At 46.4% G+C, this 15,074-nt stretch overlaps 1 protein-coding gene across 1 annotated transcript in view; it reads left to right on the forward strand.

Annotated features, from left to right (window-relative positions):
* Positions 1 to 924: 924 nt before the first annotated feature.
* Positions 925 to 15,074, forward strand: part of TRABD2B (TraB domain containing 2B) — a 292,528-nt gene continuing 278,378 nt past the window's right edge. The window contains exons 1-2 of the mRNA XM_075157035.1: positions 925 to 1,158; positions 1,672 to 2,232. Coding sequence (XP_075013136.1) covers positions 1,051 to 1,158; positions 1,672 to 2,232 — 669 coding nt within the window. The 5' untranslated portion in view covers positions 925 to 1,050. The remainder of the gene's footprint in view (positions 1,159 to 1,671; positions 2,233 to 15,074) is intronic.

The following is a 15,074-nucleotide window of genomic DNA, read 5'->3' on the forward strand; positions in this document are numbered from 1 at the left end:
TGAGGCGCAGGGTATGGTGCCGCTAGTGCCATGCAGGGCCCACGTCCTTGACCTGCCCTCCACCCCGGCGCTCAGCGAGGCCTCGCTGCCCCTGGTTTCGGAGGGGCCAGGGGAAGGCGGCGCCTGTGAGGACATGTCGCCTCACGCCTGGGAGCCGAGCAGGGTCACAGCAGCCGGCGGAGGGCTGGGGGGGGGGCGCCTCAGGGCATCCCGTCAGGAGCCGGCTGCTCTCAGTTCCTTCCCGGGACAAGCCCTGTCTGTGTGAATTTGTCACATTTTTTGAGTGCGGGAATGCCGAAACTTTTCCATTTTCTGCTTTTAGCGTTTAAAGGGCGGGAAGGGCCACGCAGGTGCCGCCGTGGCTGAGGGGCGGCGGGCGAGGCGGGAACGCCGCTGCCCTTCAGCCGCGGCCGCCGCGCGGCTGCACTGGGCCGCGATCGCCCCCTGGCGGCGGCCCCTGGCGGCGGCGGCGGGAGGCGCGGGCGGGCCGGGGCGGCTGCGCGAAACTTTCCGCCGGAGCCCGAGCTCGGCCTCCCCGGTGCGGTGTGCGCCGCCGCCCCGCGGAGCAGCGCCCGCCTTTCCCGGGGCGCCGCGGGAGCCCCTCTTGGCCGCCGAATTTAAAAAAAAAAAATTACTTTTTTTTTACTTTTTTATTTTCTGGCTATTCCCCCCCCCCAACCTCCTCCCGAACCGGCGGGGCGGGAAGGGAGCTTCTCCGGTCTGCAAAATCAAAGCATGGCGGAGGCTGGCGATGAGAACCGTCCTCCCCAAAGCATCCAGCGCCTCTGACAAGCCCGGAGCCAGAGGGGGTGGGGGTGGGAAAGGGCGGGAGGGGGGAGAGCATGGGAGGGAGGGGGCGGCCAGTCCTTCCCCCTGCACTTGTCAGATGCAGATGGGACTGGCAAAGTTTGTTTGAATAAAAAAAAAAAAAAAAGCAAAAAAAAAAAGGGGGAAGAGCAGGAGGAGGGGGAGGGAAAAAAAAAAAAAAGATCCTAGAAATCCAAAAAGGCTCATCTGGGAAGGAGAGAGAGGAGAGCGAGAGGAAGCGGGATGCAACTCAACCTGACGCTGATCTGCTTCGTCTTCGGGGGGTTCCTGCCCGACGCCGCGGCCCGGCGGGAGCAGATGGACACGGGGCAGTGCGACCTGCCCCGCTCGGTGAGCCGGGCCGGGCTGGGCCGGGCCGGGGGGCGCGGCCGCTCGGGGATGCGCGGCTGGCCGCGGCGCTCCGCGGGAGCCGCCGGGGCGCGGAGGTGGGGGGGGGGGTCGCGGAGCGGGGTCGCGGGGAGAGGGACCCCCCCTCCGTGCGTGTGCGCCCGGCCCACGCGGACGCGCGTGTCCCCGCAGGTGTGGCGCTGCCCCGCGTGTCCCCCGTGAGGGGTGCGGTGTGCCGGCCAGCGCGCACGCCCGCGCGGAGGGGGCCCCTCCGCCGGGTGCATGTCCGGAGGGATGCGGAGGCTGGGTGGGCGCCCGTGGGGGAGAGCGGGGGCACGCGGGACTCTGCCCTGCGCGGGCCTCTTCGTGCCCCTGGGCTTTGCTTGCTCCAAGCCCGCAAGGGCTTGTGCGGGGAGATGGGGGAGAGGGACCCCCCGAGGGCAGTGTTCCCCCCGTGGGCTGCCTCCTGCCCCTCTGCCCCTCCACCACTGACCAGCCCCCACTGTCCTCCCTCAGCAAGGAGAGCTCAACTCCTTCCTCTGGACCATCCGCCGCGACCCCCCCGCCTATCTCTTCGGCACCATCCACGTGCCCTACACGCGGGTGTGGGACTTCATCCCCGACAACTCCAAGGCCGCCTTCCACGCCAGCTCCAGCGTCTACTTCGAGCTGGACCTCACCGACCCCTACACCATCTCGGGGCTGGCGAGCTGCCAGATGCTGCCCCATGGGGAGAACCTGCAGGACGTGCTGCCACGGGAGCTGTACCGCCGCCTCAAACGCCACCTGGACTACATCAAGCTGATGCTGCCCCACTGGATGACCCCGGACCAGCGGGGCAAAGGGCTCTACGCCGACTACCTCTTCAACGCCATCGCCGGCAACTGGGAGCGCAAGAGGCCCGTCTGGGTGATGCTCATGGTGAACTCCTTGACAGAGACGGACATCCGCTCCAGAGGGGTGCCGGTGCTCGATCTCTACCTCGCCCAGGAGGCCGAGAGGATGAAGAAGACGACGGGTGCGGTGGAGAGGGTGGAGGAGCAGTGCCACCCGCTGAACGGGCTCAACTTCTCCCAGGTAAGGAGGCTCCTGTGCCTCGTGGCTTATCCCAGAGGTAGGGCCCGGTCTCCTCGCCTTTCAGTTGGTTTGTGGGGCAAACCCCAAGCCCGTTGCAGCAGGGTGGGTCACTCGCGGGCCTCAGCAGCCTTTGCATTGGGCTGCCCGTTCTCCATCGCGCCGATCTGTGCTGCCTGCAAAAATCCCGCAATGTGCGCAGCGAGTTTATCGTGTATTATTTATTTGAGAGGCAAATGTCCAGGGTGTGAATCTGTGTGTCCGCTGGCTTGCCACTTGTGAGGGAAACTTCCACGCCTCCCGTTCTGTCCCGGAGCTGGTTAAAAAGTGCTTTTTGTTTGTTTGTTTGTTTTTAAGTAAAGCAGCTCTGTTGTACTTGTCAGGAAGAGGATGAAGCATGAACAATGAAAAAAAATTTCAACATTGTTCAAATAGATTTAAGTACATGCAAACTGTTCGTCGTCTTTTTAGTAGTCACTCCAGGTCAAAACAAACTGGCTCACGTTGCCTCATGTACTGGGGGAAATTAAGTGTGCAATCTGCATGGATTTTTTTCATTTTAGAACAGGTAAAGTTCAGCAAAAAGAAAAGGATGTAGATTAAGACGCAAAAGTTATTGGTGTAACTGGACTCCCAAATTCTTTCAGTGGATTTAGCTTTAAACAACCAAATACTAAGCCATGCGATCTATTTCATTTCAGTGGATTAATCAGGAACACAGTCACAGCTATTGACTTTGCTTTGTGAAACTGTTTATATGAAATCAGATTTACTAGAAATTCAGGAAATGAATGTGTGTAGAAGAAAACAAATAATCCAGGGGAAATTTAAGATGGTGTCAGTTACTGCTATGATATTTCGTTTTTAACCTGCTTTTCATCATTAATTTTGGATCAGCCTATTTCCAGCTTTATCTTACTGTCCTAGTTTGAGAAAAAAAAATCTGGGTGATGTGGCAGTAAGGGTTAAAGGACTGATCTTTGGTGTGATTAAAATGTCCTTAGAGTGCCTTCACCCCCTTCTCCCCTGAAGTCCAGTGGGAACGGTTTTAAGGGGAAAACGTCTGGCTTTCACTAACATTTGGTTCATCCGATATTTCAACTAGAAGCCTAACTCTGCATACAGCCTTCAGAGGAGAAGATTGGTCGCATACGCTTTTGGAGGGATTTTCTTGTTTATCAACAAAAATAATTAAAAGGAAGCCCCTTAGGACCTTTGCATTAATTTACACACACGCAAAGCAAGGAATTCGTTTTACCCTGTTCTGTTTGAAAGGTTTAAGTGCCTATCCTCTCTGTTGAACCCCGTCTTTAAGGTGAGGTAAAAATAATTAACCATTCCAGACATCCAATAGCATTTGGTTGTATTAGGTCAAAAATGGCAGTTAGAATCAAGCACATGAAAGCACTTGGTTAAAAATGTACCGCTTGGAAACCTTTTAAATGTGAATCATATTACATTTTTTTTCTTTTTAGAGAGCGAGCGAGCGAGCGACAGAGAAAAGAAAAGGGACAGAGTACAAAACTCACTGCTGCTCTTACCATAATTCTGTTTTTCTCTCATTCGCTAAATTTTAAATAGAAACAAAAATTTCCCCTTCGTTTTGCTACAATAATCTAAAAAAGAACAGCAAAGGTATTGCTGCTATTGGCATGTAAAGGACAATCATTTATGCAAAAAGTTTGTGCTGATTAAAAAAATACATCACATCCGAATTATTACAGAGAATTGACATTGCTGCTAAAATAGATCAATGCTCAGGAGGATTTTTCCTAGATTGAAGCTTTTTCTGGGTACAAGGCCACCAGAACAACACGAGACAAAATAAAACAAAACAAAACAGATATTTATTTTCTTGCTTCCTCTAGATTTCATGCATCCTGACACCTGGCTAGTTGTTTAACAATAGTAATTTGTAATGTTATCACATCGTCTGGCAGTCCTACTGCTTGGTGTATTACTGTGCTAATTTAGTGGAGTGGATTACTATTGCTAGGTTTCACCTCCCAATTCCAGGTCTTGGAGCCTTCCTTAAGCAACACGTAATTAAAACACACTAAAATGGAAATCAGAAATTGAGTAGCTTTTGTCTTGTAGGGTGTTTGCACAGTTTGATGAGAACATCTGTGATAAATTACGGTCCCAAATCTGCTAAGGGCATCAGCAGTTTTTACCTGTTTTCAGCATTACTGTTACGGGAATACTGCACGTACTTTCTGCATTCAGAATTCAAGTTTTAAAACTGTGCCTTGCTGAATCATGTCAATGCTTTTGTTTCCCCCGTCCCCAAAGTCCAGTATTTTTGCCCTTAGCAAATTAAAAAAGAAAAAAGCTTTTTTTTTACTTCTTCCCCTCAAAGGCAGCTTTGTGCTACTGCAAATATTTAATCTGACTACATGCACCAAATCTGTTAATCTGATACCGTGAGGAGGAGGAAACCTAGGAGTGGTCTCGGCGTGGTACTTGGTTTTGATCTGCTCTGAAAGAAAGTGGATACACTTGCATTTTTGACCAGGAACGATCTTTGAAACGTTCTGTGCGTCGCTTTGAAATGTTGATTGTCTTAGCCGGATGAAAAGATTAAGGTGGCCCATATAATTGGCTGCTTCCTGGAGAGCCAGCTCTTGCAGGTAGAGCACGGCGCATTGTTTTCTATTGTAAACCCAGAAACTTTGTAGTTTGATGCTCCGATCCCCCTGAAATCTCTGCTCGGTGTTTCGTGCCGCTCTCCCAAACTGGCACCGCTCCGGTCGCCCTCCTCTCCCGCTGACCGGCTGCTTTCCTGCACGGCTCGTGGAGGGAGCATCCTCGCTCCCCTGGGACTCCGGCAGCTGCTGGTCACACAAAGTCCGGGCCCCGGGTATTACATAGCTGGTGGCGGGGTGTCTGAATCGCAGCAAAAGGCTGGATTGGGAGCCTGGCAACAGGGGAATTCAGATCAGGTTTGGGGCAGATTGAAATTTCACCGCTCCTTGGTATACGAAGTTTCAGGGTTTTCACTGAAGGTGGGACAGAAGGAGCTGAGAGGCATACAAAGAAGAAGCAGCAGACAACTTTTCTGTCTGACAGCACAGATGTTTATTTACAGAGTGGCCAGAAACTGCAAAATCAAGTGGGCCAGGACTGAGAGGAGCTGGTGAGGGGCGGATGGCGTTCAGGGCCTTCTCTTGTGGGGATACCGGCAGAGGCACTGCAGCGGGGGCCATGACAGGCCGTGAGGACTCGTCCATGCGTCCTGTGAGGGCCAGCTTGGGAGAGGGTTAAGCTTTCCCATCCTCTGTGACCCTCACACAGGTCTGTGGTGAAAAGCTCTCCCCAGGCTGACATATACTGTCACTGGAGTAAGGAGGACGGTGACGGTGACTCCTACAGCTGCTCAGGTCTGTCCTGATCGCCCAGGGCTGCTCTGGGACCCCCGCTCGGCCCCAGGGGTGAGCGCCCTCGGGCAGTGTCGTGTCCCCACTGTGTGGTCAGCAAGGGGAAGGTCTTACTCCTCTACCCAAACCGCTCTGCCCTGGGGAGGTGGATGGTAGCTCTCGCTCGTGTTTGATCCTGTCTCTCAGCAGGATCCCCAGATCGAGACGGTGTTGATATCCCTTCCTCCAAGTAAGAAATAAAACCCCTCTCCCGTCCCATCCCGAGCTCGTGCTCTTCAGGGAGAATCTGCGTTTAGCCCGTGCCAGATGCCTTTAATCCCAAGGTTTGTGAGGGGGATTTTCTGTCAGGGCCGGATTCCATCCTGACCTGTCGGTAGGGAAGCCATCAGGCCGGAGGGGAGCCGCCAGCACCCCCTTTTCTCTCCCTGTGCTGGTCGGGGCTTGCGAAGCCCTGACTCGAGTCTTCTCCGGCCTGTATCATTTCCAACTGCAGGGGGAGATGTTAAATATCAAACCGGTGTTGATTGGATCAGAGACGGCCTCAAAGAAAGAAACCTTAGACGGTGCCAGATTAAACTTCACACTTCACCATTCTTCCCCTTTCATTTCTCTGCCGCCTCATTCTCTGCACAAATAAACCTCGTCTCCCTGCTTTCTGCCAATGAGACAGCATTCAAGGGGCAGGAATGACTTTGTTAACAAAATCAGTCTTCATTTCCCAGGTCCTGCTGTTCCATCAAACCCTGGGACATGGCAGCTTTGATTACTCTAGTGATAGGATTAGAGGGGGAACAAGTGCTGTTTAATAAAAGGCCGATGGGTGGTCCATCACGTTTGGTCACTGACAGATCTGCAGTCTTGAAGCTGGACATTCAGTGGCAAAACAGCACAGCACAGTAATACACAGACAGGGCCACGGCCTGGACTTGCTATTCCATCTCCGCTATCCCCTTGAAAAATTAAACATTTCTGTGATCACAAAGCTGCGATTCTTGGAGCTGACAGGGACTAGTATAAATGACTTCAAGGGAAATTTGCCTGTTTATACTAATGAAAGATTCAGGCTCAAAGTTTTCCGAACCGGATTAAAGTTTCGGAGCTAGTTGACTTTTGACAGTCTGTGTAGTTTATTTGAGGGAGTATTATTGATTTTTTTTAATTCATTTTTTATCTTTTTTAAAGAAAAGTGGGTTTTGCCTAATAGAAATCATGCCTTTTTGCTTCCAAAAATTTCAGGCTTCATGAAAAGTCATCAAAAATAGGTTAGTATCATTTCTTTCGATTGCTGAAAATTGTGGAAAGAAATGTTGTTAAGCGGTTTGATTATACATAGTTATACATAGTGCACATAGTTTTCAGCTTGCTGGCTTTAATTAAACTATCACCCCCTTTACCCCTCCACACCCTGGGGTAAAAAAATTCCCCCAATAAAATTAACCTTGGGGTAGAAATTCATACAGCAGAAATAGAAATCCTTCCATTTAACTCCCTTTGAATACTAGTGGAGCTGCTTTACGTCTTTACTAGGGGAACTGTTGAGGGTGAAACTATGTAGGTATTAAAACTACAGTAGTCACAGTAACACCTGAAAGGATCAGCAGCTGACGTTTTATAGCTGTAACTAACTGTACGTGTTGCTCTTTACAACCAGTTACTGTGTGCTTCTTCACCACAGCCCCCTTGAAAGGCCCACCCTGGCATTTGATGCCTATTAAGAAAAAAGCCAGTTAGTTAATGATGGCTTGAGGGGCAGCTGGCAATTCATCTATTGTATTTATTGTGTATACAACTGCAAGAAGTGTTTGTAGAACAGGTTAGATATAAGCCTTTCCTTTCCCTCTGATCCTTCACACCTCCCTTGGTAAGATCCAAGCCCAGGACAGGTGTACCTGACTCCCACGAGCAGATCTGAAGAGGACTCTGCTCGTTAATTTGTTTGCAAAATTATGGGTGCTGCTTGTGATCGTTTTCAGGCAGGAATTGCATCTTTGTAGATGGGCTTTAACAGGAACAAACCCCCAGAAAACAGCGGCGAAAAAGGCTGTTTGAGGCAGCTGAACGTTACCAACGTATAGAAGTCAAATTGCAAAATTGTGCCATTTTTTACTGTGTGTGTGGCAGGAGGTGAGTTGAGGTCAGAGCGTGGTCTCTTTGGCTCCAGCGATGCCTGGTCCTGGCAGCAGGGAGCCCTGGTACCGCTGCAGCGTGAGAGGCGCGGGGAGCACCCGGGCACGCGCTTTGCTCCCTGGAGGAGATTTACTCCCCGAGCTCTGCTTCGGGGAAGGGGATCAGAAGAGGGACAGATGACCCAAATCCATCCCCGTACTTAGGCACTAACACTGCTTTCAAATCCCTGTGGGGTCTTCCCTGGAGCAGTTTGCCACCTCCGAGCTGCTCACCCAGTAAGTGCAAAATACCCCGCTCTTCAGTAAATGATATTTCCACAGTGATGATTTTCTCTCTGTTTGTTGTCTGCTGTCAGTTTCTGATGCTGTTGCAACAGCAGTCAGGATCCTGCCCCGGGCCCAGAGTGCTTTGCTTATAAACAGAACGAACCATTGACCTTAAAAACCTCAACTTCAAGTATAGTGCAACCTACAGTCCTCAGAAAGTCTTTAACAGCCTCCCCTCAGCTCCCTAGTGAGTAGCAATCCACGTTATAAAGCCAGCCCACATCATTCAGGCTAGTCAGAGATTCCTGCATTGAGAAGGCCAGAAATGATCTTAAGCAAGGGCACTCATTCACCTTGCACTCCTGCGGAGATGGAGATCGGTGGCAGGGCTCCTGGCAAAGCATATTTGGGAACTTCAGAGGGACGTACTGTAAAATAACAGGTTTCCCCTGTGCTAGGCTTTACACTGCAAACCCTTATTAATCTCTTCACTGTCATTAGGAGTTGATGAGACAGGTAAAAGGCAAAAGAAATCACAGAGTTACTTTTTGAGCCACATGAAATTGGTGTGATTTCTTTCATCTTTTGGTCCTATTAGAGGGGTTCCCTGCGTGCTTGGATGAGGGACTGTGAAATGACTTCCCCAGAGCACAGTGATTAGGATAGCACAAAAATGGAGATTTTCAGCAACGACCAGTGTTTTGGGAACTTCATTTTTTTAACTTTGAAGAGTCGGCGTTAGAGGAGCCCTATTTTGCAGGGAAACATATCTTTCTCGTGTCCACACACTTTTGTAAATCCCTCTTTCAAGCTGACAAGCAATTCAGATCCTAAATGCTACTAGACTTAAAATCTGCAGAAAGCACTGTGGGTTGGTCACAAAACTTTGATATATTTCAGAACCTCTCAAATTATTTATAGGTTGCAATCACTAAGACATTTTTCTGAACATTGCAACAATTTGTGAACCTAATACTCTTTCTGTAACCCATAAAGCATTATGGTTTCCAGCTCGCTTGAGAGACCAGAAATTAAACTGGTGCCTGAGCTTAAAACTGCGGATACCAGTGTTTGAACTTAGTATCTCAGTTCTTGGACTGGAATTGGAACAAGGCTATGCTCTCTGCAGAGTGGGAACAGACATGCAACTAAAATGCATGACTGGTTGTATCCGTCACAACAGCTAGTAGTTATGGCGTCTCATTCATCTCCATGGATTTGCTTTTTCTGGTGTTCAAGAGAACAATAGAGCTGCCTTGTGTTATTGTTATTGTTTATTGGATCTAGTTGTCATTTAAATGCACAGAGAATCAGAAGTGACATGGTTAATACCTGTGTCAGAAGCTCAAGCAGGAATTAGCACAGATGACTGCTGCTTTTATCACTAGTTATTCCAACAGCAGTCGTTACCATTTGGGTTTCCAATTTTTAGAGCTTCTGCTGCAAGTCATTTCAGGACTTCTAGCACAATATAAATGAAAGTTGCTAAAAACTGTAAATTAAAACCATGTGTTCAGCATTTTGGGATGGATGTTGTATGACTTGAGGAGGCTCATTAGCAAAAGTATTTTTAGTTTGAATGAGATCAAAGGCCCTAGATTTTCCAGTCTGAGGGTCATTTAACATAGGCCTAGACACCCCATTTCTCATTGTACATAGACTCCCATAAGCCAGTTATGCCTGAAAAAATCATCATCCCTGAAATATTGTTGTTAGATGTATTATCAGTGGACCACTGCTGATCACCTCTGTCCAGGCACTGCAACGACACCAAGGGTTGAAGAGTCTTGCAGATGTCAAAAGAGAGTTTTATTACTGACTTCTTCAAAATCAGGATTGCAGCCCATGCCAGTGGGTAGCAGTGTTAGATGTGAAAGACCACTGGTATGAATCAAATCCTATACGTTGTACTCATTCCAGAGCGCCCCTTGAAGCCGGGGATAACACTGAACCATTCCCAGAAACTCCTATTGGCAAATAGAGAAAGGATTGTAAAAAAAGAAAAATAAAGTGGTCTGATTTCTTCTTTTCCTAGGCTCAGTTAATGTGGAAGTCACAGAACCTTTCAAATGAATTCAAGTCCAGAGGTTCTTCATGCTTGGGTATCCCTACAAAATCACAGGGTTCATTGAGATGGGCATGGAGAAAAGCTAGCAATTCAGTCATAACCAACATGTTAGCTGTAACAACACAATTAAGGCAATAACACTAAATGCTTTATGTTTTCCCCAGATTGCATCGAACTTGTTTCTTCTACCCTAATTCTTGTATTGAGGCACCTGTTGGGAGACACAGATATCCCCAATACATAAAACAGAGAAGAAGCTGCCTTTGTAGAGCAAAGCGATATTCATCAGGCTGCCTTCATGAGCCAAGGAATGAGAAAAAGGAAACAAATCTTTAAGTTATTTTCAAACCTCTTTCCATTTTAATAAAAGTCAACTTACAAGGAACACAGGGAAAATATTTCTTTAAAGTAGGAGATTCTATGTCTTGAAAGTATCCCGTCAATATTTTAGAGACTGTATTAAATCCAAGGTCTCCATTAGGCTCCCTCACTTTTGTTAACAATCACAATGAAGACTGATTATCCTCTCTACACTTTCTGCCACCGCACAAATTTTGCTTTCCTTTGATTTCTTGCAGGCTTTTCCTATTACAGGTGACAGCATAATAGTGATGGGGAATATTTATTTAAATGTGAGACAAAATGCTCACAGTATAGGAGTTTGCAGAGTCAGCAGCGGGGGAGAGGATAAAAGGGTGATTTGAGAAACATGCCCAACTTTTTGAAGGTCTTTGTATATCTGGTATGTGATTGATTTACGATTTTAGAAATGATCATCGAGATTAATGTTATTCCAACACTGAAGTGTGATGGGACACATCCCAATGTGTCCCATTGATTTTAAAGCTCTGGTAAAATCATCATAGCAATATTAACTGCAAAAGGGCTAAACCTTACACCATGTGAAGAGCTGGTCCTGACATACTGGGAGCTAACTGGGATGCTAACTTGTAGTTTGCTTTCAAGCTCAGGTAATTCTTTATTTTTGGGGTATCACAGGAGCAAGAGGGGCGCAAGTATGCTGAAGGGTCTCAAAATGATTGTTTTTGTAAGAGTTAACTATACAGAAAGCCCTTTTTTTTCATAATGACCTTCTTTCCTGATTAATACAGGAAAACGCTGGAAAGAACATTCTCAAAAAAGCTCATTATTTGCTTGCTGAAGGAAATAACTCACTAAGACATAGAATCAAACTCAAGTTTCTAGGATCAAGTTATGGCCAAAACAATTCTAATATGGCGTGGCCTTCAAACAACTGGGGTGCTCTGTTGGTAGACAGCTGCAAGCAAACTGAAGTTCAGTTCCTTCAGCATTTCTCCTTTCCATTTGCAGAACACCAGGGAGAGATTTTCTTTGCTTAAAGGTGTAAGCATCAGGCCATGGGACCAGGTTATACCATCCTGAAATAATCCAGGTCTTTTGGTGGCGAGATGAAGTTCAGAGGGTCAAGGCAGCAGGCGTTCACAGGCATGAAACACTGTTCGACTTCATGGATTGGCTTGTTTCTCTATGCAGACTTGCACTGACTAGCTTTTTACCCAGCTAATTGTGTGAGACCAGGGAGGATTTTCTTTATTAACTCAAGTGGCTTGGCTGTGAAATGAGACATACTGTACAGTATATAATTCAAGCTCACTTTCAAAGGCATTTTTGTTGAAGCTGGGTATCCAGAGAGACCTGAGCCTTTAACATGTATGCATCTGAAACACGCTCTAGAAACTTAATAATTTAAGGTCAGCATTTACACTGGTTCATGTTCCAGTAATGGAATAGTGCTTGCTTTAAAAAAATACTCTATTTATATCTTAATGTATAAAGGTGTGTTTTTTCTGAGAAAGAAACTAACTGCTTTCAGCACTTGCTGTGTGTTAACTATGACTGGATAAGCTTGTAAGGGACGTACCATGTACAGACTTCAGCAAATTATGGCTCTGAAGTTGGAAGAAAGCATAGTTGGGTGCGCTTGGTGTACATTCTCAAACCTGAAAGTATTAGCTGTTGAGAATCACTTGTAGTAGTATCCTTTTGTGTCTTGGGAAGTACAAAGAGCTATAATCTCCCAAAAGGTGTCATATTTTGGCATACTTTGGATGGATTTTGTCATTACTGACAAAGAGATCCCAGTGGAAGATATCCCTAGGAATGCAAAACACAATCACCAAAACCCACACAAGATCTCTTATCATGCTCTCTCTAAAGCTGTTGCAGATTCATTTGAATTACACTGGAAAGATTTATCTCTCATTAATGGAGCGCTCTTCATTTTTTAAAATTGAGTTGTTGTGCAACACATCGAGTAACAATGTCATAACACATCGTAAATCAGTTTGTTCACTGAAGGATTCTAGATGAGTTAATCTAACATCCTGGACACGGTTCATGAGCAGTTAATTTTAGCAGTTCTCTTTGATATATATCAGTTAAGGCAAAGCAACCCTAGCCATTACGGAGTAGAGTCAAAACTGGTTAACGGCAAAGCAAGTACAGACAAAGATTGTTCAGAGATAAAGCCTTTGGCAGATCATTCAAGGGATCTTTGCTTTATATAGAACAATTGTAGTCTAATACCAGCAGTACAGACACTCTGGGACAAAGAGAAAACACACACACACACCAAACCACAGAAGAAAACCACACACATCACTTGGTACTTGCGTCCAACAAGAAAGTCAAGCTAAAGTTCACCAACCCTGACGTACTTACCAAAGAACTCCATGGCAGGCAATGAGATGCGAAGAAATACCCCCAAAAAGGCATTCAGGAATTATTCCCATTGTTAGTGGGAGAAACTGAGAACGTTTGATTTGAAACACAAAGTCATCCGGCAGCCTGCCAAATGCCATTTATCTCAAGGTCATGCAACATAAATAACCCCAAGGGTTAGCTCTAGTGGAGAAGCAGGAGGTAGCTAAACAAAAATAGAGGAAGGGATTCCTCTCTCTTCCCTGTGGATGTTCGGCATGCTACTGACAAGGTTTCAAGGCCTGGCACTCCTACCGAGTCTGGTATATTAAGGGTAGTGAAACACACCAAGAGCAGGGAGTACAGCTGAACCGCATCATGGAAGGGACTGCGGTTTGAGACCAAGCCACTAAGCTGTCACGCATTTTCTGCAAGAATTAGTCAGGGAGACTAATTAAAAAGGAAAAGTCAGCCAGAAAAAATTTTCCTTGTGGAAGTTTAAGTCTGAAAAGATTGATCCCTGTTATACAGTAGAGACAACCAACGTTTATTTATTGTTCGATTGGGTGGTCACATGCATTTTCCCGTTCTTCCAACACGCCAAAGTATCAGAGCCTTGTACATTTTTAAGAGAAAAACAAGCTTAGCAACTGTCATGTCTAGTAATCCATCATCCCTATCAGTCAGGGAAGGAAGGGGTGTGTTTTGCTGAGATCACTTAGACTTGAGAGTATAGCTTTGAAGATACCAATGGGAGAATCCCAAAAGACTTGGCACCCGTTCTTCCGTTCTCTGGGGTAAAGCTCAGTGCGGTTCCCGTTAAAACAAATTAAACAAGTATGCAGTCCTTGAACCTAGAACCCAAAACTGTATCCCTGTGGTCCTTGAAACTTGGCAAGGTGTCTTTCCCACTGGTTTATGTAGAAAGGAGTTTTGTGTAGCCAAATAATTCATTAAGAGAATTAGGAAGAAAAAAAAGTTAGTCAATAGTCTTCTAATTTATTTGTGATTTAGATAGGCTTAAAAAGAAGACTGAGTGGAGTTACTTGTGGTTTCAGTTGAATTCTTGATGCCATGAAAAAGGTGAACTAAACTCATTAAGTCAGAAGGAGAGTTTCAAACTGAAAGTGTTTTGATCCAGCTTTTCCCTTCCTGGTTCAGCCAGCACCGCCAGAGATCACTATATAGAGTCCTGTGCATCTGCATGGTCTGAGCACCAGTCCTTCCGAACAGAAAGGAAGCAAGCTGCGCATCTGGATAATGATTGTTAATATATACATATAGGACTATTTTATATCTGTAGGCCTTACATAATGTGTTGGAAATTGAGGCATGACTTCAGAAGCTGAAATATCCCAAATATGTTATTACATCTGAGGCTAAGACTGTGATTTGTCCATCTATAAATTTCTCTTATCCCTTTCAACTTATTTATTACTCTTAGAAAAATAAATATTTGTATGTGGAGGGACTAGAGTCAATGAGATAGTGACGTGAAGGGGACATCTACAGAAGTCTAGGCTGATTGCAAACTCCAGAACCTACAGTTCTTGAGGCGAGGGATTATGGGACACATCTCCATCCCTTGGCGAATAGAGCAGCTCCACCCGTCTTTGCGCCCTATTTTAGTCCCTAATGAAACTGATTTTCTCAAACACAAATGATCTTTAAAAATGGCAGAGAGCATAGAATTGCATCATTACCAATGAACCAAAGGCTTTTGTGTTGCAACAACTTTTGTTGAGGGATTATTGTGTTGAAAATCCATTGATTTTGGCACAGGCTGGAGAACTCAGCAGTTCCACTTTGCATGTCCTGCCATCATTCAACAAGCAGACCCTGTTGCTAGACATTGCAGTAGGGCAGCCAGTTGGCTTCTCCCAACCTCCTTAGGTTTCCAGATGTCATAACAAAATGAGAGAGAGAGACTTAGCCATCTTCCATTTGTTTACGCTGGAGCTGCTAGGCAGAGACCAAGCCACAACACTGCACAGCTTTTCAAAAAGGACTTAATAGGCCTCTCTGTAAACAGACCTAAATATTTGCTCCAGTGACATTTATCGCATCACACGTCTGGCGCGAGTGTTTCGTCCTTGTTTTGCTTGCATGTTTGGATTCTCTTATAAACATTAATGAAGTGCTTGAATACAAATGAATAATACTCCCCCCTTCTTCCCACCCTGGAGGGTAGGGGAATGGGAGGGCATGAAGTAATAATAGTTCAACCTTCAACCCATAATTGCTCAGTACATTTTGATGACAGCTTTCGTTCTCACATGCTTTAAAAGACTTTATTCGGCATGTACATCCATGCAGAAGGCATTG

The sequence above is a fragment of the Calonectris borealis genome, chromosome 8, assembly GCF_964195595.1.
Source record: "Calonectris borealis chromosome 8, bCalBor7.hap1.2, whole genome shotgun sequence".
NCBI classification, from domain to species: domain Eukaryota; kingdom Metazoa; phylum Chordata; class Aves; order Procellariiformes; family Procellariidae; genus Calonectris; species Calonectris borealis.